Source organism: Chiloscyllium plagiosum, chromosome 11 (genome assembly GCF_004010195.1).
Source record: "Chiloscyllium plagiosum isolate BGI_BamShark_2017 chromosome 11, ASM401019v2, whole genome shotgun sequence".
Lineage (NCBI taxonomy): Eukaryota > Metazoa > Chordata > Chondrichthyes > Orectolobiformes > Hemiscylliidae > Chiloscyllium > Chiloscyllium plagiosum.
In genome coordinates, this window is record NC_057720.1 from 64,726,040 (window position 1) to 64,751,756 (window position 25,717).

At 39.4% G+C, this 25,717-nt stretch overlaps 1 protein-coding gene across 5 annotated transcripts in view; it reads right to left on the reverse strand.

Moving 5' to 3' along the window:
* Positions 1 to 486: 486 nt before the first annotated feature.
* Positions 487 to 25,717, reverse strand: part of abl2 (c-abl oncogene 2, non-receptor tyrosine kinase) — a 141,135-nt gene continuing 115,904 nt past the window's right edge. For 2 of the 5 annotated variants that reach the window (XM_043699569.1, XM_043699568.1), the window contains exons 3-11: positions 18,698 to 18,993; positions 12,724 to 12,996; positions 10,093 to 10,177; positions 9,059 to 9,236; positions 8,646 to 8,830; positions 7,632 to 7,784; positions 6,966 to 7,055; positions 5,255 to 5,416; positions 487 to 4,430 (exon numbers count right to left, since the gene is read on the reverse strand). In XM_043699569.1, coding sequence (XP_043555504.1) covers positions 2,719 to 4,430; positions 5,255 to 5,416; positions 6,966 to 7,055; positions 7,632 to 7,784; positions 8,646 to 8,830; positions 9,059 to 9,236; positions 10,093 to 10,177; positions 12,724 to 12,996; positions 18,698 to 18,993 — 3,134 coding nt within the window. In that variant the 3' untranslated portion in view covers positions 487 to 2,718. The remainder of the gene's footprint in view (positions 4,431 to 5,254; positions 5,417 to 6,965; positions 7,056 to 7,631; positions 7,785 to 8,645; positions 8,831 to 9,058; positions 9,237 to 10,092; positions 10,178 to 12,723; positions 12,997 to 18,697; positions 18,994 to 25,717) is intronic. The other 3 variants (XM_043699570.1, XM_043699572.1, XM_043699571.1) reach the window with 3 other exon arrangements.

The window sequence follows — 25,717 nt, forward strand, 5'->3', positions numbered from 1 at the left end:
TTTCAAGGGAGGTGCAGGTTTGTTTTGAACATCACAGTGAAGGTAACTGCAAAAACCAAATGTGCCACAGTCAACAATAGTTTTTCCGGGATTTCAATTTCTTGATAATTCTGGTTTTACCTTTTATAATTAGAGTCTCAGAAATTTTTCAGGCATAATTTTAATGATTTTTATAGTTGTGAGAATTTTAATTATTTTCATGATGTTAATATCATTTTGTTTTTGCAAGGAATTTGAAGTACATGTAAAGGAAGAGACTGCTTGGTCAATCAAGGAGATTTGTTATGTGAAAGCAGTTAACAAAATCAGGATCCATTATCTAGAAATGAGTTTAACCCAGCCTAAATTGCACAAAGAAATGACTGAACCAAGTGGCCTTTGGTATAAATGCACACAGAGTATTTCTGCAAATTATCAGCAGCAGTCTGAATTGACAGTCCACAGGCAATACTGCAAACATGATCAGAAAGTCACAGCACTCAAAAATAAAATAAAAATAAAAATTCTGTATTTCACTGGACACAGCAAGGTTATTCTATGTTTTCAGAAAACAGTACTTTTTTAGTTTGAGAACAAACAGTAGCGCACAGCGGAGGAGCGTGACTTGAGGGGTTGGTATCAAGTTCCTAGAGATCAGTACTGTATGATACAAAGGTATTTGCTTTTCCTAAAAAATTTGACACCACATATTATGAAGTGCTGCCTTTGTATTAACTAGTGCAGTCACAACTCCAAATCCCAACATGAATAAAACTCACCCTTGGTTGCATATCATGATGTTGCCTCTTTGTTCTAGGCACAGTGTAAACATCAACATTTTTTTTCTTTGAAAAGAAGAAATGTTTGCTTTTATTAAATATATGGCCTTATCTGAAATGATCTTGCCTAAGTGCACATGCTTTGGGACCACTTTGAGAGGCAACAATGAGCATGTTGGATGGAGTGTAGCAAGCAGTGAACATTTTAATAATTCTCTGATGCAATTAAATGAATTGGAACACCTTTAAAAGTACCACATACACATTGAGGATCAGTGCTATGATGGCATAGAGAAATACAGTTTTAAGAGTAGGTACACTGGCCTCCCATGGGCTCGTGTTTTAAAAAAAATTAAAAACTGAAAGAAGTTGATGGTAAAATAGCTACATGCTGGAAAGTTGTAAGGACAGCTTTTCAGGGAGAGTGTAAAAATTATATTCCTGGTCACTAATTTGACAACTAGTTGTTTCACAGAACTAATTAGTTAATTCATAGATAGGAACCTGTATTAAGAAGTTTTTCTTTAACAATCGTATAAAAATGGGAAAATGGCAAACATAAATGGTGCAAAACATCAGTATTTGTCATTGCCTGAATTCCTTTTACCAGAGAAACTGGGTTATCTGCACAGGACACATCATTTAAAGAAGTAATTCAAAAATTCTGTAATATTCTTGGTATAATCTATTGCTGTGAACAGAGAAAAAAAACAGATGCAATTTGTTCCTGTGGGACTTCATGACGACCCAGCACCACAGGATGAGTACTTGGGCAGGGAGGAGGGGTTTGCGGTCATTAATATTGACTGTGGTAGGGCTCTGACTTGACTGTGTGCATGATTTAGGGATGTCATTTTCTACACTCACAGCAAACACAGTAGATTCACTTAGCAATCCCAAGGTAAAACAATTCACATTGTCATTCTGAAGTCACAGCAGATTCTGCCACATAACTTGTTTTTCCATTCACCAAAAATAGAAACACGAGGTCCACTCTGAGAAGCAATATTACATAGGCATATCTTTAACCCCAAGACAGTTCTGAGGGACTTTTTGAAGTAGTGTTCCCATGGAATTCCAATACTGCTGCAAAAGAAGACAGGGCATTACAAAGGAGAAAACACTGCTACTTTGGGAAATACAGAAAGAATTATCAACCTGAATTAAATTTACAGGTCTGCTGATATTACAGTTTTGCCTGGCTCAGGCATTGTCAGCAAATTCTATCTGATATAAAGAGGAAGCGAACAGACCTAAGCTTAGATTTGCAATCTTGTCACTAGCATTTCAGTACAGGTTAAAAACGGGTGCATGACTGTTCATAATGTGTTCACCTGAATGGTGAAAAAACACCTGGCAGAGCTGATTACATTCACACTTCAACATGTTGGGGTGGCTGGTCAGAGTTTTGCAACATGTACCAGTACAACAAAGTACCTGTACTACTATTGACTGTGAAGGGAAAAGTGGATTATAAATTATTACCACACGAGCAATAGAAGGACAAAATTAAAGCAAATTGCTAACTTTTTTTTTGATAGTGCATCGGTATGAGTACACAGAATGTGTTCAGTGACAAGACAGTTGTGTTCTTCACTGGACAAAATGATCATAACTACATGATTAGGTTTTCAAAAACTATTAGGTGTTACTTCCTGTTCAAAAGGGAGAAGTCCCTGAGAACTGTCCAGTATGGGGAAAAAAGCTTACCTTGGCCCTGATTCAAAACAGCTGGTTTTGGACCTTTTCCACCAAATGAATTTAATATAGGAGCAGCATTCACCAGTAAAAACTGGATAGTGCTCTCCACACCCTCACTATGCACAGATAGCTCTAATCAGGACTTCACTGATTGAAAGAGATGAATCTGTAAACATTGAAAAGCTGAACATTTTGCTGAGGTACTTCAGATAATAAACTTGAGTCACTAAACCTCACACACACAGTATGGCCGCCTTGGCTACCTCTGCACAATGTCACTTAAGTCTTTAACACATGCCAGTACGTTACTGAGCACAGGATTTGTTGGAAGTCCTGTCGAGGCTGTGCAGGATACCTGGAGCTCATGCAGGCTCTGTTCTAATTTGTTTACAGCTTCACGGAAAGCAAACTTGTTCCTCATTTGCATAATGCAATCCACATAACCAGTACAATGATCAAGCAACCGATATCCTGCTTCAACCAACTGGCTGTTGGTGGTGGACTCTGAGCCACTGTCGATGACACTAGATAGAACCTCAGCACATTCTAATAATGCCTCCTTGCTGATTTTTTCTGTTGGCACCTTCTCCGGTGGCAGCTTGGTTTTTCGCAAAGAAATTCTAGCACTCGTAGTTACAGAGGCCCCATTTGCAAGTTTGGAGGAAGCTACCACAGGAATGGATGAAGCTGGAGGCACTTGAGGGGGTGGCAGAGATGGTCTGGAGATCTTTCCTAATGCAGCCATTGTTGGCCTTTTGCCACTTTCACCATTAATCTCAACCTCTTGTTGTGATGTGCTCTCACAGTCCTCTGCTGTTTCTGTGCTGTTGGGACCAGTGCTGGGAGGAGGCTGCAACAGTTTGAGAGGAGGTGGAGGGGGTGGGGGTGGGGGCGGGGGCGGTGCACATTTTGGTTTTACAAGCCTGGGCCTCTCCCTTTCTGATGCAACCTGGTGCTCTGACAGCAGTTTGAATTTGTTTCCCAGAGAATCTGTTCCAATCAATTGAACTTCTGCAGGAGCATGTTTCAAAGTTGGAGATATCAGTACAGGTACTTTGTGGTTATGAGTTGCTGGAAGAGTTGCAACAGTCTTAACTGGAGAGGACCAACTTCCCTTCTCCACATCCTCTTTCATGCCCACAGATCTGGAATGGCTATTAGATTCTGCTCGCCCAACTTGCATTGAATTTAGATTCTGTGAAAGATCACTGTCTCCATTGCCTACATTTGTCCTGAGAGGTGGTGTTGCAGGACCCCGTGCCAAGAGCTTGGCTTTTGATTTGTCTCTCAATGAGGAAACCCCATCTTCTGCTTTTCGATGTAATGGGTCTGTGAGTCTCCCATGTTCCTCGTCTTTAGAGATTATGGGAATTGGATGTTCTAGTTGAATTCTGTTGCGGTGACAATTTCTAGGAAGAGTCAAGGCTAGTCGATCCAGCTCCTGAAGCCCTGAAGACATGGAAGAAGTAGAATTTGACCGAGGGAAAGGTTTGGTGGCTTCCAAGCTTGAATCATCATTACTTGAAGGCTTCCCAGCTTTTAGGCCAAGTGTCTTTTTTATTAAGCGTGGTGTGAAAAATCCAGCAAATCCTGCCCACCCTCCACTAGTTACACCACCATTTCTTTGAACAGAACCCCTTCCACAGCACCTAGCCTGTGCGTGAGTCCCGTCAGCATGCGACTGGACAAATGTAAGACCATCTGAGTGCTGAAAAGATGAGAAAGAAGAAAAGTTACCCGTTATCTCATATTTCTTGTGTGGGTGGTTCTCCATCTCTCGGAAGGAGCTGCTGCGTTTAGGAGGCATAGGGACAGTTTTCTTCTTCATAAAAGAACTGAAGAAGCCAGCTTTTCTATCTCTAGTAAACAGGGTCTCTTTGCTATCGTCCAGGAGACCACTGGGAGATTTATCTCTTTGCTTACGAGGCAATGCAGGGGAGATGCTACACGGGGCTGCACTTGTTCCCATTCCTATTGGGAAACGAAAAACAAAATAAATGTAACTTGAGATGGAAGAAAACATGCAAGTGTATGATCAATCCACATTCATCATCTTGTTCTGTTTCCCACCACTTTTTGTCTTCTCATTTTCCACCTGGGTCACTTTTATATCTTCCTGCCTTAGTTCAAACTTAGCCACTTATGCGTGGCATTTAATAATGGGACTTTTAAAATGGATCATATTTACATTAATTTCTTAATGCTATAGAAACTGAGTGTGAGGAAACATAATTATATGGAAATTTTTGTACATTACAGTCAAGCAAATATTCATCATTTATGCTTGAGAATTTTATACAGGATGTTGATACTTGACCTGCAATCTCTCTGGACATTGTGTTTAAAATTAAACTCAGTCTTCCAGACTTGTATTGCATCAAATAAATAAACTTGAAGAAATTGCCAAGAATTGCAACTAAATTGCTCACTTCAAACTACATAAACTAAGAGTTGTGGGACAGGTGCCTGGACGTTTTATAATGTATTATTAGACAAAATAAAAGAACTGGCATTTGGACTATCATGGTCTATTACAAAATATGTTGAAAGGGGTTGGGCATGTTTCTGACCCGCTGCCACTTCTATCAAAAAAACCCTTGCTGCTCTGCCTCCAAATTGCCAATTCAAAAATCAGAAAGAGTTTGGTTCCCTGTTGGTGGTATTGCTGACATTGATTTACATTTTTTAAGTCGCTACCAAGTTAGCTAAAGGAAACTTTGCACCAAGGGGAAGGGACTAAGACAGGCAATATAAAGACAGAAAATTCAGAAAACAACCAAAAGGTGGACAAATACCTTGCAATGTGGTTTGAGCCAAAGCAGGATGATCCATGTCCATGTTTTCCTTATTTTCAGCATTTTTCTTTAGTGTTCGGGTTTTTGTTGGGAGCAGGGGTAATTGAAGCTGGTGGGTGATCACAGTTGAAGAAGCCGTTTTTCCAAGCTCTTCTGCAACTTCTGCCAGAGGAAAAGGAGCACAAGCAAGTTTGAATTTCTAGTTTTAGTCTTCAAAACTTATAAAAAATTAGATCAAAGTGAGATAGAAACATAATATAGACCCAGAGGGGGAAAGACAGCATGCAAACAAACAGTGGAGCTATTGGACACATTTTTGAGAATACCTCAGCCAAAGTATGAGGAGAGCAAGGGAGGATTTGACATTCATAAAATCATCAAATCCCTACTGTGCAGAAACAGGTCATTTGGCCTATCAAGTCCACACCGACCCTCTAAAAAGCATCTTACCCAGACCCAACCCACATCCATGTAACCGTGCATTCCCCATGGCTAAGCCATCTACCTGCACATCCCTGGACACTATGACAATTGAGTATGAAGAAAGTGAGGATGGTAGATGCTGGAGATCAGAGTATGAAAGTGTGGCGCTGTAAAAGCACAGCAGGTCAGGTAGTGTCTAAGGAGCAGGAGAATCGATGTTACAGGCATAAACCCTTCATCAGGAGGTGGTGGTGGGGTCTGGGGGGGGGAGGAGGGGAAGGCAGCTGGGAAGGTAGATGCAGGAGGGGAGTGATGATGATAGGTCAGAGCAGAGGGTGGAGCAGAGAGGTGGGAAGGAAGGTGAACAGGTAGGAAGGTTGGTTCTGGGATGAAGCACGGGGAGGAGAAATGAGGAAAGTCAGCACTGCCCTCTTGAACTGTCCCACCTGTCCATCATCCTTCCCACCCAGGAAACATATTGCACGCTTCTTTCCTTACATGTATCTGATCTTAATTTGCTTCAATATGATATTTGGTACGTTGAACTTTCATAGGCCCTTAAAAAGACCTATCCTGCTCCTCGGATGCTGACTGACCTGCTCTGCTTTTACAGTGCCACACATTCCAGCAACTTAGCACGGCCAATCCACCTAACTTGCACATCTTTGGACTATGGGAGGAAACCAGAGAACCCAGAAGAAATCTACGCAGACATGGGGAAAATGTACAAATTCGATACAAACAGTCCAAGGCTGGAATTGAACCCGGGACCCTAGCGCTATGAGGGAGCAGTGGTAATCACTGAGCCACTATGCCACCCACGAAACATATTGCACGCTTCTTTCCTTACATGTATCTGATCTTAATTTGCTTCAATATGATATTTGGTACGTTGAACTTTCATAGGCCCTTAAAAAGACCTACATGTGTAGTCAATGAGTACAGGCTGACAGCGTGTTAATCTGCTGCTGCTTTAAAATAAAAACCTTGCCATTCTGCTTACAAATTGCTAATTCAGAAATTGGGAAGAATTTGGTTGCCTGATGGTGGTATTGCTGACTTTGATTTACATTTTCTTCAAGAATCAATAAGCTTCTAAATTCTGCAGCACAGCAGAAAGTTACAATGTTATACTTAGGACTAAGATTGATTGATATATTATTCATTAGTGTCACCAGTAAGAGATTTATGATCCTCTGTTCCTGGAACATCAAAAAACTGACTACTATACTGAGTCTTGTAAGAAGCATACTACTGAAAAGCATTACATTTCACTGACATCTTTTACCTTCTGAAATACTGGAGTCATGGAACATGGTCTCAAATGCTTGATGGATCTCAGCAAATGATGGACGCTCCATAGGATTCCACTGCCAACCTAAGTGAGGTGAACAGACACATGCTGCAGCTTAGTTTAATACCATCTTCTCACGTGAACATGCAGTTCTCAATTTTTGTGCAATCATAATAGATTTTAAAAGTTAGCTGCGCAATATGATAAATTACCATGGCAATTACAGGAATATTTGATGATGCTGTCACAATTTTATGACATGCTGCTCTAAACTTTAATGAATTTGTCAAGTTCGACTGTAACACAATACTGCAGTTTTTTTTCATTTGAAGTATTAGAATTAGGACTATCAATTAGAAACAGTTTTTCAATCATTATATCACCCTTTAGCTATTAAGACATACAATTATCATTGGTATGACCAGGAAACCCAAAATATCCTAAGACAATAAACTTCAAAACAGAGACAAAGTTTGATGAATTCAAATAATTATAAGAATCACTCGCTTGAAATAGCTCGTCAGTGATTCCATAAATATCTGAACTGATGAGAGATAAATGTGATTTCTATTGGTTATATCAGTATTGACAAACACAAACTATGATTACAGAAAGACCCATCAGAACCATGGTCAAAATTAGCACTTTTTGTTCACTTACATGATCTCATCAGTTCATAGACTTTGGGTGGACAGCCCTCAGGTTGCTCCATTCTGTATCCTTTCTCAAGTAAATCATAGACCTGAGATAGATCAATTCCTGGGTATGGAGACATCCCATATGTGGCAATTTCCCACAGAAGCACTCCAAATGCTGAAAAGAAATTTAAAACAGACAATTTGATAAATGTCAAAACTTCCAGTACACCAATAAAAAATTGGAACAATGAGCTATATTCGCTGATATTGCAAACTCTTATGATACTCAATACTTTACATACACACTTTTCTTCAGATAAGAAATAATATTCGATTAGAACAAAATTAGCCATTTAACCAAGAGTTTGAATTAATTCTCATTACTGTAATACATTAACTTATTTCTTGTAGCACTGTGCAAATCTTATCTTTAGGTGAAACTAGGATAGTCAGAGAAATTTGTTCAACAAGGCAGTGCAGAGGCAATTCATTTTCCATTTCAAAGTCTTACATGTTGTCTTCATTTTTACATTCTCCTAACAAATTCGTAATTCTACAGTTACATGTAAATTGAACACAAAAACATGTTAAGCATTAATGATAGCCAACCGCAGGGATTGCAGTAATTCAAGAAGGTAGTTCACCAGCAGATTCATGAAGGCAATTAGGAATGAGCAATAAATGAAGACCTAGCCAGTGACACACTCATCCCATGAATGATTTAAAAGAAAAGACAAACATTGGCTAAATGGATTATAGGATTTTACTATCTGCCATTTGTTCACAGCAGAACCACATCCTGCATCAAAAGAACCATACGGTGGTGATATAGTTTTTCAAAAGTGGAGAATTTGGTCGACTGAGACATTCAGAATTCAAGAATTATTTTTAAAAAGTTGCTTTCCTTCCCCTATTCCACCAAAAAAACTAGTTTGGATATTATGTCAAGAGATGAAAGACTAATTTGAGCTCAGTTCTGATTACTGATACTGAGTTTTGTTACTGAGTTTAACATTTGTTAAATCCTTGTACATACCCCACACATCAGATTTTATTGAGAAGGTATTGTAGGCAAGACTTTCAGGTGCAGTCCATTTAATTGGGAATTTGGCTCCAGCATGGGCAGTGTAGGTATCACCTGTCATTAACCTGCTTAAGCCAAAGTCTGCAACTTTCACCACGTGATTCTCACCAACCAAGCAGTTACGAGCAGCCAGGTCTCTGGAATGAAGAGCCAAAAGCTACATGACTAAATGTCCACACAATACTTGCATAAGCAGTTCAGTGGCAAAGCAAATAGCATCTACAACCCAAAATTAATGTCTAACCTTTCTAATGAATTTTCTGATGCACAGTAAATTCACCATGCCAACATATTTGGGAGAGACTCAAACAAATAATCTTGGGCTGATTCTAAATCTATGCTTTGTATTCTTTAAAGTGCCTGACCTGTGAATGAAGTTCTTTTTCTCTAGGTATTCCATAGCAGAGGAGATTTGCGTGGCCATGTACAGCAACACAACAGCATTCACCTCTTCTTTGTGGCAATCACGCAGGTAATCCAGCAAGTTCCCATGGGGCATGTACTCAGTGACAATGTAAAACGGTGGCTCCAAAGTACAAACACCTGAAGGCAAACAATTCCACATTAGGTCCATCAATGACTGAAGTACATACATTCCACAGGCAAACAGTAACCAAAACAATCCTGCTTTTATTCAGCACCAGTTTTGTGTGCACAGTCCATAACTTTCTTGAAACCCATCTTCAGTTTTTCTCAATAACTTGCCCTTCTACAACAGTTTACATAGCCAATCAAATGTGTTTTGGAATTTACTCATAAGTACAACACAAGGAACGCAACAACCAATTTTCATATAGCAAAGTTACAAATTGCAATGAACTAACAGTCACATTATGTGATTTTGAATATATCTGTAGAGGCCAAGATATTTGGGATCTACTGCTTTGCTTCACCTAAGTTTTGGGATAATTTATATCCACCCAAAAAGATGAAGGGGGCCTGGTTTGATGTCTGGTGAAAAAGACAATCTCAGAATTCCACCTTTCCAAGGCTCTGCACTGAAATGTCAGCTGAGATTAAGTGCTCAAGATTTGGGCAGGACTGAAATTTTCAACCTTCTAGCTCAATGCTACCAAGACTGATACAACATAAACTTGACGGGGAACGTTCAAGACTGGAATATTGTATCCCAATCTCAAAGGCTCCACTTGTACTCTCACTGCTTCTCACCATGATGAGATCTTGCTTGAAACATTAGCAAGCTTAAATATTTAACGTGCAGCCTAAGCAGAAGACATGAGAAATCGTTTGATCACATTCAGTGCACTGACAATTCATGCATTTTCATGATGGAAGGGCCTGGTAGGATGGAATCTAAGAAATGTGAAGTCAAGTTGTAGATTGCACTACAGTCAACACTTGCCCTCATTACAATACAACCGATTCCAGAAACACTTGCCTAGTAATTGAACCAAGTTTGGATGTTTAATTTCTTTCATTACAGCAGCTTCCTTCAGGAATTCTTCTACCTCCATTGTGTCCTCCTTTTTGGGAATAAAGAGACAATCATTTACTAACTGACAAGATGTACCATATTTGACATAAATTGGAAATCTGTAATGTTGATGAGTTATTTTTACTTGGCACTGATGTGCTGAAGATAATGTGGAATCTACTGATTCCAATACACATGCATATTTCAACAACTCAAATGCTTATCATTACTTTACTTTTAAGCAGCTTTTATTAAAGGCATACTTTCTTAGATTCTTGGTCTTTCATGCACCAAGTATTAAGCCTAGGAAAGAACGCATTGTGTCCTGCACTAACTTTGACAAAATGGTTACTTAGGTAATCTTTAGGCCAAGTACACATCACAGATCTAAACCTTGTGTTGACTTATTTGCATTGCCTATTACTCCAAACCACAGTGTGCACTAGACAGTCTGTTCCCAACTTTCTCCAATATTACTCTGCAACCAGTTAAAGCAGAAACGGGATTGTGAGACAGTTTGCTCCATTACATGCCTTCTGTATCATATGTCTGGACTCAATTCATGCCTTTCATTTAATGTCACAGGCAGAGCAATAAGGTCATACTTTCTGTATCAGATTGGTTTGATGCTTGCATTCTTTTGACAAATTACATTCTATTTGCTAAAGACATCTGCATATCTAATATTGGTAGATTTTAAGGCATCATTACTTCAATTTCAGCACAAAGCAGATAAAACTTAGCTGCAGAAATATGGTCTTCATACATAAGGGTGCGCTCTCTCCGTAAAGCTCGGAAACATTCTCTACTTGCTATCAGAGCTGGTTTGAATCATTTTATGCAGGAATGCAAGGATATTGCAAAATGTTTTATAACCCACTTGGACTTCTCTGGGGCCAGTTGGCAGAGACATTCGATTGGTAATGCATTTCTTTTCTCCAATCTGATGTCAAGGCATGAGGTCTGAACTGGATATGAGCGAGCAAACATAAAGCTGATGCCCAGGTGGATGACATTACATAAAAGTCAACTTGGTTGACACCTTTCTAGAGTATCTCTGGAATTGTTGCTCTGATATAGAGATTACTTCAGGGTTTGGTCTCATCTTTGAAGAAAAAGAGTTCCTGATTTTTTGAGACTGCCCTCAACATATTTTGCTCACTCTGAAACCACAGATAGTTGCATAACACTAGCTATGAACATGGGGTTTAAACAGCAATTTACAGCTGCACCAGTTAGGCAGTTTAACTAGTTCAAACAATGTCATGAAAATCCTGGACCAAATTTAAAAAGAAAATGTATTCAAGTTGCTTAAGCTGATTGCTGTCAGAAATAAAGCCCCTGCTAACAACATTAATTAACAGGAAGCATAAATCCCAAAATAACACAAGGATTTTACACGGGATTCATCTCAAGGCTGACTTTCCTCATTCTTCTAATCTTATGGTCAAGATTGGAACTGAAGTGGAGTGACCACTGGATGGAGCCATAACACCTTCCATAAACAAGTGTTATTACAATTAATTGAATTACTTAATTAAAAAACTAACAGAATTGAGCACTAAAAAGAAACTTCATTTTGCAAAAAATGGAGGCCTTGCTTTTCAGTAATTAGAAACTGCTAATTTTCTAACCATATAGCTTAAATGTGCTGAAGAAAGCAGATGGATCATAGAAAAAGAATGCCCTACAGAGAAGATACTACAAAAACAAATTAAATATCTGCCCTTTATTCAAATTAAACCACAAAGACCAACAAGGTAATTTCTTCTGAATGAACACAAGCAATCTTGCTAAACCTCTCAAACTCCAATCTCCATCAGATTCTCATCTTTTCCAGTTTCAACATCACATCATCTTTTGAGAGAGAGATTTGAAACTGCATTCCAGTCCTTCGTCAATAATATTGCACTGTAATCACTCAAGCACATGTACTGGAGCTACCTCTTCCTCATTTGCCCATCATCCCTTCCACTATATTCACACCTTTGATATAGCACTGAAGTAGTCCATTATCAAGACCAGGAACTCAAATGCCTGCAAACTATCTCCTATTGCCCTGCATAATGAAAAACACCTAGAATGTCTGCATTTAGTTTTTAACAACATGCATAAACACAATTATTAACTAGATAAAGCATTGTATGTCAGAGTTTTTCTCCAAAAATCCAAACTGACAATAAAGAACAGTCTGCAAGTTTTCATTGAAAGCAAATATATTTTAGTCAAAATAGACTGCTGTATTTGCTGACCATAAGCTCTTGGAAACTCAAGCCATCGTTCTCTTCTAATATAGATCAAACAGGTATAATAATTCATTAGATATATTGGAATTGCATGTGATTTGTGAGAAAAGTCTTCAATTCATAACAGAGGACTTTTGTGCCTCTAACTGCACACTTGCACAGGAATAAAGATGACATGGGAAAATTAATTTCTCCAGTTCAATTTATTTACTTTCATAAAGAGATGATGTCTGGAAGTTGGGTAAATTCAAGTTGGAGGTTATAAGCTGCCAATGGGATTGCTAACAAATCTGTATCTCAGCACACCCTTGCCTGTAAAGTTCGACTCTTGTATGGTGTAATATAATACCTTCAGTGTTTTTACAGCAACAGTAAGACTATATTTCTTCCAGACTCCGACGTACACCTCCCCATACTGCCCTCCACCTAGCTTGTGCTTCATTGTGATGTCAGTGCGTTCCATCTCCCACTTGTCATGAATGGGAGAAACTCCGTAAACAGTGGGTTTGTTGCATTTTGGAGCAGGGTAGTGCAGGGTTGTGACCAGTCCGTCAGCCACAGTGGAATGGTGATGAACAAGCTCTGCCAAAGTGTTAAACCGGCTCTCTGCTGTCACGTACACCTGCGGAAAGAAAGCACACCTACTTATTGGATTGATTTTTGCCCAAGTAGCAAAGTAGTTAAAACAAACAGTAGCACTTCCCCCAATACAGAGACTTCACGTGACAGCAATAGCCAACACTTCAGGCTGTGTCTAGATGCACTGCACATGCAGATGAAACAAGAAAGCAAACACTAACATAGGAAGGTCATTCTGAGTGCAATTTTTAAAATTAAAAAGTTGATTGAGCCATAAAAACCAAAATAGGAGAAAATAAATTTAAAAAATATAAAATAGAAAAGGAAACATTGCTGGGCACGCTGGAGAAAATGTAACTCAGGGCAACAGTAAATTTACATTAATTTAAATAGAATGCATCTGCCTAATTACATTTTCTGTTAATTTTCTTATAGGATCATGCCATCTCATGCCAACGTTGCAAAGTCAAAGGACTAAGTTCTTAAAACTAAAGCATGAACCAATTACAGTCACATCAACTCAACCACTACCCACCACCTAACCAATTGAGGTTTAATATCATTCATCAAAACTAAATGTCACCAGTCACTACTATCAATTTAAGAACAAATGTTCGCTTTGACGCAAGTTATTTTCATTTAGAAATCAACGTTGGATATAAGTTTGCTTGCTGAGCTGGAAGGTTCATTTTCAAATGCTTTGTCACCATTCTAGGTAACATCATCAGTGAGCCTCTGGTGAAGTGCAGGTGTTATGTCCTGCTTTCTATTTATGTGTTTAAGTTTCCTTGGGCTGGCAATGACATTTCCTGTGTCAATGTCATTTCCTGTTCTTTTTCTCAGAAGTTGGTAGATGGCGTCCAAATTGACCTGTTTGTTGATAGAGTTCCGGTGGGAGTGCCATGCTTCGAGGAATTCTCGTGCAGGTCTCTGTTTGGCTTGTCCTAGGATGAATGTGTTGTCCCAGTTAAAGCGCTGTTCTTCCTTATCTGTACGTAAGGATCCTAGTGACAGTGGGTCATGTCTTTTTGTGGCTCGTTGATTTTCATGTACCCTGGTGGCTAGTTTTCTGCTGTCCTAGTGTCTTGCCATGCTGCCAAGAGGTCTGGGTAGTCTGAGAATCATTTCCGAGATGTCTTTGATTTAGGGGAGAGAGAGAGGCTAGGGTTTCTGGATGTGTTTTGTCTATTTGTTTGGGTTTGTTACTGAGAAATTGGTGGACTGTGTTCATTGGGTACCCGCTCTTTCTGAATACACTTTTTGGGTGATTTTCCTCTGCTCTTTGTAGTTCCTCTGTGCTGCAGTGTGGTGACTCATTGAAATAATGTTCTAATGCAGCTTTTTTTGTGGGTGTTGGGATGATTGCTTCTGTAGTTCAGTATTTGGTCAGTATGCATGATTTTCCTGTAGACACTGGTTTGAAGTTCCCCATTGACTTTTCGCTCTATTGTGACACCTAGGAATGGCAGTTTGTTGTTGTTTTCGTCCTTTTGAGAGTTTTATGCCAATGAGGATATTATTGATGGTCTTGAAGGTTTCCATAAATTTGTTTTGTTTAGTGATGACAAAGGCGTCATCCATGTAGTGGACCAAAGTTTGGGTTGGGTGGTTGGCAGAGCTGTTTGAGTTTCTGCATTACTGCCTCTGCTAAGAACCCTCATATCGGAGATCCCATGGGTATTCTGTTTGTCTGTAGATTTGCTTATTGAAAGTGAAGTAGGTGGTATGGTATAGGTCCATTAGCTTGACGAGGTTGTCCTTGCTGATGAAGTTGGTGGTGTTTGGTGTACGTGTCTTTGGTTCTTCTAATAATGTAGTCAGTGTTTCTTTGGCAAGGTTGAAGTTGATTGATGTGAATAGGGCTGTTACATCAAAGGAGACCATTACTTCAGCCTCTTCTATCTTGGCATCTTTGATGGTTTCAGTAATTCTTGGGTGGAGTGAATGGAATGGCATGAGTTTTCTACGAAGTGTTTTAGTCTTTGGTGTAGTTCTTCAGCTAATCTGTATTAATGCTGCTCCAGGTAGTGAGACTATGGGTCTGATGGGGGCTCCTGGTTTTTAAATTTTGGGTAATTCATAGAAGTGTTGTGTGTTGGATCCATCTGGTTTCATTTTTTGGAAGTCTGTCTTGTTTAATTCTCCTGATTTCTGAAGTGTGATTTGGTTCTCAAGTTGTGGGGTTGAGCCTATTGCCACCTGTTGCTAAGTGCTGGTATATGCAAGCAGTGCGTTCACTTCGTCAATGTAGTCTGTCTGGTTTAAATTGACTGTCAAGCATCACTTGTCTGCAGGTAGGATAACAATGTTTTTATCTTTTTTTCAGTCCTTCTAGTACTATCACTACTATCCTTGCATACAGATGAGGAAGGACACCACTTCGACTGGGACAACCCAAACAGAGATACGCATGAGAATTCCAAGAAGCATGGCATTCCAACCAGATCGATTTGGATACTATCAACAAACAGATCGATTTGGATACTATCTACCACCCTCTGAGAAAAAGAACTGGAAATTACATCACCAACACAGGAAATGACATCACCAGCCCAATGAACGCTAAACACACAAACAGAAAGCGGGACATAACACCAGCATTTCACCGGAGGCTCACTGATGATGTTACTTAGTATGGTGACAAAATGTCCGTAAACAAACCTTCTGGCTCAGCAAGCAAACTGACATCCAGAACCTCAACATGAGCAACAAGTCTTCTCAAAACTTGCCAAGAAATCAATCTTATTTATGGTAGCTAATTCGGGGAAAGGGACAAAAATATAGTGTTCTATGTTCAAAATGATAGATGATTTAGACAATAATAATTCAGATGTTATAATTACACAAAACATGCAAGCACAAATTAGTTTTACTCGAGAACTGTGTTGGACAATTAAATCAGAAGTAGATGATATCAGGGCCAGGAGGAGCAGGTAGGAGCTAGCTTTTGTTGATCTTCTGGACTGAATGGTTTGTGTTTCATGGATACTGCATTGTACTATATAACTTCTATTCAACATATACTGATCTGCAGAAATTGATTCTCAACCTGAGATGTGCATTCACCCATTATGTCAATTTTTTTTTCTTCCCGGTGGACAAGGATTAAAAGTTTCATTTTTTGAACACGAGGTTTAATAGTCATTGATGATTAATTGAAACATATGGTCCTTCTGTTTTCAAAATGTGACCATATGATTGGGGCTCATGGGTTTAATTCCAATCATATTTAGAACAGAGAACATCTGGAAGGCTTGTGGAAAAACTCCTTTGCCAAAACTCCATTAGCAGTCACTGAACTCTTTCACAAGAGGGGACTGCAGACAATTGTAAATAATGATGAGATCCAGCATAATCTGTCTTGTCAGTTGCAAGGAGGATCAGTCACTGCATCAACACAAGATGGAGAGAGAAAAAAGGTTTATTTTAAAATTTATTTTCATGGTGACGGAATTGTCCCTTTATTTATTTTCTGAGCACATTTCAAAGCACTTCACAGTCAATGACTTATTCCCTCCCTGAGGAAGGAAACCTGGAAGAATAAAGTCTGAGAAATCTACAGCACAAATAAAGGCGCAAATACCAGCCACCTAATTACATCTAAATACTTGTCAAACGTTATGAGGGTTTTTGCCTCTACCAGCCTTACGGGCATTGAGTTCAAGAATCCAACTACCCAACTGCAAGCCTCCAGCTGATCAATCGACTCTCCCCACACCAATCAACCTTAATACTGGATTAGCACCTCACCCATCTTCTCCACCTCATTTACTCCACCAAGTGCTAACTGGATCCAGACTCTATGGTGATACATGGAATTCCCTAGCTCTTAAAAATTGGGATCATTACAGCAAGTTCAAGGAGCAAATACGACAATCGTAATATCTCATCTGAAAAGGGCATCACTGATAATATAGAGATCTTTCATTAATGTCTGAAAACTTGCAACCTGTTATCTACCATACAGTAGTGCGATCAGCTGAGATAATACTACAAATGAAATTGGTGTACGTCATTTGCTTTATGAAGCAGATCAAAATATTTTGATCAATAACTCTGTTCTAATTTAGCTTTTTTTTAAACAATGATAGGCAGTTTACTTGGGACCATTGTGGAACAGTGGTAGTATTCCTACCTCTGGGCCAGGAGATCTGGGTTCAAGTTTCAGCTGCTCCTGATTTGTGTCATACCATGTCTGAACAGGTTAATTACAGATATATAGAAGTTTACCAATTCCTATGAGATCTGCAAATGACGTCAATAATTGATCATATGACAGCATCCTGTACCAGTTGATCTTCATTAGCAACAGTATCTGGGTGGAACAAGTGCATACATCACAATGATACCTCCTGTTTGGGAAGTCTTTTTTTTACTTAATACAGCACGCAAATGACTCACCATCATTCCAACTGATATGCAAGCTGCTATTGAGTAATTAAAATTGGATCAGTTCCCAGTTTTGGTTAGTTGTCTCAAGTACCTTCTGGCTCATTTTACCCACTTCCATCTCTCCTTGGCTCAACTAAATCAACTTCACACAGTTAGTTTTCCAGGATGAAAATCTCTCAAATCTATGGCCACAAATTAAGAAAAAAAACCCCAAATACTTGCCAAAGCTACAGTTTTGTTTGCATTATTTCGGCAAGTTGAACAAAAGGCAATGGATCAATCTATTGCATTGATACTGAAAATTTGCTGTAAACAGCACTCCAAATTCTCCATTAACCCAGCAATTTGAAGGAAGCACACATAGTTTACAACCTTGAGTTAAGAAGAAAGATTATTGACCTTAAACGTGAACTGTTTTTCTCTCAATAAATGATATCAGGTCTGCTCAATATTAACATTTTCTGTTTTATTTCAGTTTTCTCACATATGCAACGTTTTGCTTTTGCATCGTTTCAACTTGCCTATACAGGAAGAAGTGTCACCCCAAAAGCAATACAAAATTAACTGTGAATTTGAAGCAATGGCATATACAAAAGGTGCATGATCAACTGTTTTGATGTAAAACTGTTCCTCAGTTTAACCAAGAATGACCGAGTTAAAAAATATCTCAACACCAGGTTATAGTCCAACAGGTTCAATTTGAAGCAGCATCCAAATTCTGTATGAACCCAGCAATTTGATGTAAGTACAGAGGAGTGTTCTGAAAGTTGGTGCTTCAAATTAAACCTGTTGGACTGAAAACTAATGTTGTGAGATTTTTAACTTTGTACAGCCCAGTCCAACACTGGTATCTCCAAATCAAGAATGACAAACAGGCTGCCTTTCATGTCAAGCAAACAATTTTAACATCAACAGAAATGTTTCCAGAAGCCAATTCAGGGCTGTGATCTGTAATATAAATGCACAGATCACTTATCTTTTGGGCAATACATATAACTTAGGGAAGGGATACTTTTTTAATATCTTAGGAGTGCTGCTTTCTCACTGTCTTCTTGCCCTGATTTGTGTAATAGATGTTTCTTCAGTAATCTGATCAGCCTTCGTTTCAGAGAAGCATGAAAACATTTTAAGCACTTGAAAATTGGACAAAAGCACTCATTTTTGAGGATGGTTTTGCAAATTACGAGTACTCCAAATAAAAAGTCAGTCTTTAAAATCTTCTAATGTCATTGTTGCAGTGTAATCCAGTATTTTAATTTCGCCTTTTCCAGATGGATAGGGGGTGTCCAAAAGCAAAAAAAACTTAGCAAGTAAAGCAGAGAGAAGGTATACACAAGATCGTTTCTCCTTACCTTGGCATCATGTGTTGTATTGATTCTATAGTGGTAAACTCGACCTTCATAGCGGAGGGAAATCGAAAGTTGTCCTGGACTGCTCTCACTTTCCCGCACGAGAAAACTGCCATTGATAAGGCTGCTAAGTAGGTACTCTGCTGCACTACGTGAGACAGGGCCATGGTACCAGGAGTGCTTTTCCAGACTATTTACCGGTGTGATATAATTGCTGGGGACCCATCCCTGCCCGTTCTTCGAACGCACTTCACACCATTCGCCATTCTGATTATAGCATAGCACACGTAGCTTTTCACCTGTTGAATTAGCAGAACCCTGGTCAAAAATTCTGATGTTTGCAAAACAAAAGTTTCTTTTTTTTAAAACTTTGCTTTTCAGTGAAGCCCTATTCAGTGAAAGAAAACAAAAGTCGATTCTAATTATGTCGAATAATAATGAAAATCAAAGATGGAAGACAACAAGCTGATAACGGGAGCATTTTCCAAACTGCCATGGTGTAATTTCCACATTCCATTTAACTATTAGTCTCTGCTTTACACCAACTATTCAATGTCCTGGGCGAAGCAAAAAATGTTGTCTTCAATTTTGGCAGAAGCTTCGGGAATTGTTTGCTCAGCTCTTGGACATCAGAATAAGTTTCAGAATAGTAGGTACAGTGGGAGCTGCTTCCTTCCAACATCCAACCAGTTGGTATTTCACGTTGGTAACTATGCGCAACAAATATTTGGGACCCATGCATAGGTCTACACGTTTCAATTCACATCCCAGTTCCCATCTGTATCACTTCTGGGATTTGCCATATCAGAGAGCAATGCATCAACCTAAAGTAGGCTGCAAACGAAGCAGAGCCAAGAATCAGGATATCACTCTGTTATGGACCACAAACCCCCTCAAAATATATTAAGATGGTCTAGACCCTAACTTTTTCTTATTTTAAAGGCAAGTGTAAGGCATGATGTTCTGAGTGCAATTCGATTGGGTCAAACAAACAATCAGGCTTGAAGCAAAACACAATTCATTTTTACACTGTGGTCAAAATACAGATAAAATAAGAAATTAGCTAAACTGTATATCTCTTGAAATACTTAAGATATTGTGTTAGCTACCATTGATTAAATGTTCTAAGATAGTAACATCCCATAAATACACCCTTGGCAGAGGCAAATTCATTAAAATAGATTGTCTCACATGCAATGTTTCTCCAGTCCAGGAACAAAGAACATTCAGAGAGAGAGTGTGCAGAGAGAGAGTGTGCAGAGAGAGAGAGCAAGAGCGAGAGCAAGCAGAGAGCGAGAGAGAACTCAAGTGTTTTGTTGCAGCAGGGAGAGATGTATAGCAGCTCTGAACCCCAGCAAATGCTGAAAGTCAAACTAAAATCCTGGTTCTGTAGGAGTTGACCTCACCCCTTTATACTGCTTCTGTTGTTCCAGCTTGTTAAAAAGAAGACAGGCTGTTTACTTTATTGGCTTGGAACAGACTGTTAAGCATCTCTGTCTCAACCTCTGTTCATTAAAAAAAAGAACAAAATACACCTCTTAAAGCCATAGTGTCATCATACCTCCCCCAGTCCTTAAAGAAAATGCAAGAATGGCTTCATTTTTAAAAACCTTTAGCCTTAAGCTATTAGAACACTACAATAAGTGTACGCAATGTTATAGTGCATCTGAATCAGTTTCTTCCACCACTGAACACCATCTTCCTTCATCACAGTTGTGACAGCTCATCAGCGATTATTTTCTCTCATCCTGCCACGTGTACGATTTTCAAATTGAAGGGGTGCAATAATAAGCTTTGTTTAAATAGTTCACAACTTTCATCTTTAATTTTTTCTGAAATATTTCAGGGGTTATGATCAGCATATACAATTGTCTCAGACATCACTGGCAACAAAAATGTTGAAATGGTGCAAAGTCATCACCAAACTCAAGGTCTCCTGAAATATGATTATTTCCAATGATGAATATACAACATTTTTGGAAAAATACCCAATAAGCCATTCTAGCTTCTCGTCATCATCTTGTAAGGGTACAGCACCAAGACCCAGATCACTCACATCAATAGCCATCTTGAATGGCTTAGGTGTGGCTAACACTGAGGCAGCGATTAGCACGGATTTCAGTCTGTCAAATGCCCTCTAACACTCTTCTGTTCACTCAAATTTTCTGCACTTCTAAAATTCAGTATGAACTTCCGATAAAAATCACTCTCCCAGAAAGCATGTGAAACTCCCCAATAACCTTTGTTTTCACATCCCGTGAGGCCACATTCAATAACATGGCTGAGAAATGTGACTTGGGCTTTTGCAAACTCACTTTTAGCTAGGTTTATCACCAAGCTTGCTTCCTGAAGTTGATCAAACAATTCTGATAGATCCTCCAAATACTCCGTCCACATGTGACTAAAAATGACCTCATCGTCTCCACAAGAGAACCCCAAAATGATTTCATTGGTTAGGCTTTGAAATGTGGCTGCAGCATTCTTCATTCCGAACGGCGTAACTTTAAACTGGTACAGTCCATTTGGTAGGAGAAAGCGAAGACTGCAGATGTTGGAGATCAGAGTCAAGAGTGAGGTGCTGGAAAAGCAGAGCGGGTCGGGCAGCATCCGAGGAGTAGGAGAATCGAAGTTTCCCCTGTTCCTTAGATGTTGTCTGACCTGCCGTGCTTTTCCAGCACCTCACTCTTGATACAGCCCATTTGGTGTCATGAAAGCTGAAACTTCCTTCGTCTTTTGGATAAAGGTACCTGCCTGTATCCTTTGATTAAGCCCAACTTGGAAATACAAGCTGTTTGTCATACCTTCTCAATATAGTTTTCCAAACATGGGAATAGGATATGAATACTATAGGATATGGGGAGGCGATGGTCTAATGGTATTCATTGCTGGATCATTAATCCAGAGACCCAGGTAATTTTCTGGGGACCTGGGTTCAAATCCCATCATGGTAGATGGTGGAATTTGAATTCAGTAAAAGAAATCTGGAATTAAGAGGCCAATGATGATCATAAATCCATTGTCAATTGTCAGAAAAACCCATCTGATTCATTAATGCCCTTCAGGAAAGGAAATCTGCCATCCTTATCTGGTCTGGTTTTCGTGTGACTCCAGATGTGCCGTAATGTGGTTGACTCTTAACTGCTCTCTGGGCAGTTAGGGGTGGGCAATAAATCCTGGCCTAGCCAGTGATGTCCTCATCCCAAGAACAAATATTTTTTAAAAATATCAGATTTTATAACTGCATTGATTTTGTGATAGTTCATATATAATTGTTGGGGGCCATCACTCCATTCACTGCAACTCACTTTGATTAGGTCATCTGAGCATGCTTTCATTCTCTTTTTGAACCTTCGCCAATTTTACAGGGTGAAGTCTATAAAGATGTTGTTTTATTGGAACAGCATTCCCTACATCTACATCATATGTAATGGATGTTGAGTGTTTGTAGTCAAGACTATCCAGAGGATTGGGATGAAGGAATTCCATTTGTTGTTTTCCAGCTAATTCCCACGTATCTCCACATGTGATATGGTAATAATTCTTTCAGGTCATTTCAAATGTATCTGCAAGATAACTCAATAATTTCTCCCAATTTTTGAGATCTTCCTCACTATCCAATTTTATTTGAGGAATATCCAATGTGGAATCATCTGAACTTGGTACCTTGCTCTGTGTTGCAATCAGCAACACATTCTTCTTTTGCTTTCCTTTCCTATCAAAACACCTTTTTAGCATATTCATACGACACACAGATTTCTATCTGGCATTCTTATCAAATAATTCACCTCACTCGATTCCTTTTCAATTTGATCAGGCCCACTGAATCTTGTCTTTAAAGGTTTACCTAACACTGGCAGTAAAACTAATGCTTTATCTCCACTCACAAAACTCTGAATTTTTGATTTCCTGCCTGCTTCCTGTTTTATCACATACTGTGCTACTTTCGAACACTGTTTTGCCAACTCACCCACTCTACTTAATCTTTCCCTAAAATTTGACACATTGACTTAGCAGTTTTTCCTTAATTTCAATGGTCCTCTCACCTCATGCCCAAAAGCCAATTCAAATGGACTGAATTTAGTTATTTCATCAGGTGCATCTCTAACTGCAAAAACAACAAATGGAATTCCTTCATCCCAATCCTCTGGATAGTCTTGACTACAAACACTCAACATAATGTTTGAAGTTTGATGTGACCGTTCTAAGGCTCCCTGCAATTCTGGATGGTGTGCAGCACATTTGAATTGCTTGATTCCTAAGCTGTCCATAACTTCCTTGAATGTAAAATTAGACCCTTGCTCTGAATGTATCTCTGAGAGTAGTCCATTATAGTAAAACATTTGAGTCACTCTTCTATAATCCTTAGCCGGGATACAGCGTAATGAAATGGCCTCTGGTAATGTAGTGGATATATCTATTATGGTCAACATTCCTACTCTCTGTTTTAGATAGGGGTCATAGAGACTCCAGCATGGAAATAGACACTTCAGTCCAACTCGCCCATGCCCACCAGATATCCTAATCTAATCTAGCCCCATTTGCCAGCATTTGGCCCATATCCCTCCAAACTCTTCCTATTCAATTACCCATCCAGGTGCCTTTCAAATGTTGTAATTGCACCAGCCTCCACCACATCCTTTGGCAGCTCATTCCAAATACGCAGCACCTTCTGTGTGAAAACGTTGCTCCTTAGGTCCCCTTTACTTTTCCCCTCTCATCTGAAACCTATGCCCTCTAGTTCTGGACTCCTCCACTCCAGGGGAAAGTCTTTGTCTATTTATGCTATCCATGCCCCTCATGCTTTTATAAACCTCTATAAGGTCACCCCTCGGCCTCCGACGCTCCAAGGTAAACAGCCCCAGCCTATTCAGCTTCTTCCCATAGCTCAAATCCTCCAAACCTGGCAACATCCTTGGAAATGTTTTCTGAAAACTTTCAAGTTTCACAACATTCTTCTAATAAGGAGGCCAGAATTGCGTGCAATATTCCAAAAATGGCCAAACCAACGCCCTGTACAGCCGCAACATGACCTCCCAACTCCTTTACTCAATACTCTGACCAATAAAGGAAAGCATACCAAAGGCCTTCTTCACTATCCTAACTACCTGTGCCTCTACTTGAACCTGCACCCGGAGGTCTCTTTGTTCAGCAGCACTCCCTACAAGCTTACCATTAAGTGTCTAGGTCCTGCTATGATTTGCTTTTCCAAAATGCAGCACTTCACATTTATCTAAATTAAACTCCATCTGCCACTCCTCAGCCCATTGGCTTATTTGATCAAGATCACATTGTAATCGGAGGTAACCTTCTTTGCTGTCCACTACACTTTCCAATTTTGGTGTCATGTGCAAAATTAACTCGTATGTTCACATCCAAATCATTTATATAAAATGACAAAAAGTAGTGGACTCAGCACCAATCCTTGTGGCACTCCACTGGACACAGGCCTCCAGCCTGAAAAGCAATGCTCCACCACCACCCTAGGTCCTCTACCTTCGAGCACAGTTTTGTATCTAAATGTTTAGTTCACCCTATATTCCATGTGATCTAACCTTGTTAACCAGTGTCCTATGGGGAACCTTGTCTAACACCTTACTGAGGTCCATATACATCAAGTCCATCGCTTTACCCTCGTCAATCCTTTTTGTTACTTCTTCAAAAAACTCAATCAAGTTCAAGAGACATGATTTCCCATGCACAAAGCCATGCTGACTACCCCTAATCAGTCCTTGCCATTCTAAATACATGTAAATCCCATCCCTCAGGATTCCCTCCAACAACTTGCCCACCACTGATATCAGGGTACAAGTCTACAGTTCCCTGGCTTGTCCTTACCACCTTTCTTAAATAGTGGCACCACATCAGACAACTTCCAGTCTTCCGGCACCTTACCCGTGACTATTGATTATACAAATATCTCAGCAAGGGGCACAGTAATCAATTCCCTAGCTTCCCACAGAGTTCTAGGGTACACCTGATCAGGTCCTGGGGATCTATCCACTTTTATGCATTTCAAGACATCCAGCAACACCTCATTTGTAATATAGACATTTTTCAAAATGTCACCATCTATTTCCTTACATTCTATATCTTCCATGTCCTTTTCCACAGTAAATACTGATGCAAAATACTCATTTAGTATCTCCCCCACCTCCTGCGGCTCCAACGTGCTGATCTTTGAGGGGCCCTATTCCTTCCCTGGTTATCCTTTTGTCCTTAATGTATCTATAAAAAGCCTTTGAGTTATCCTCAACTCTATTTGCCAAAGCTATCTCATGACCCCTTTCTGCCCTTCTGATTCCCCTCTTAAGCATACTCCTACTACCTTTATACGCTTCTAAGGATTCTCTCGATGTATCCTGTCTATACCTGACATATGCTTTCTTTTTCTTCTTAACCAAAACCTCTATTTCTTTAGGGATTCAGCATTCTCTCCACCTACCAGCCTTTCCTTTCACCCTAACAGGAATATATTATCTCTAGACTCTCGCTATCTCATTTCTAAAGGCTTCCCATTTTCCAGCCATCCCTTTACCTGTGAATATCTGTCCCCAATTAGGCAAGAACTTTCAAAAGCTAATACTGTCAAAATTGGCCTTTCTCTAATTTAGAACTTCAACTTTTAGATCTGGTCGATCCTTTCTCATCACTATTTTAAATCTAATAGAATTATGGTCATTGGGCCTGAAGTGCTCACCCACTGACACCTCAGTTACCTGTCCTGCCTTATTTCTCAAGAGTGGGTCAACTTTTGCACCTTCTCTAGTAGGTACATCCACATACTGATATCAGAAAATTTTCTTGTACATACTTAACAAATTCCTGTCCATTTAAACCCTTAACACTATGGTAGTCCCAGTCTATGTTTGGAAAGTTAATATCCCCCTCCCTTAACCACCCTATTATCCTTACAGATAACTGAAATCTTCTTACAAAATTTGTTTCTCAATTTCCTGCTGACTATTCGGGGGTCTACAATACAAGGCAGAAGTGGGTATTGCAGATGCTGGAGATTAGAGTCAA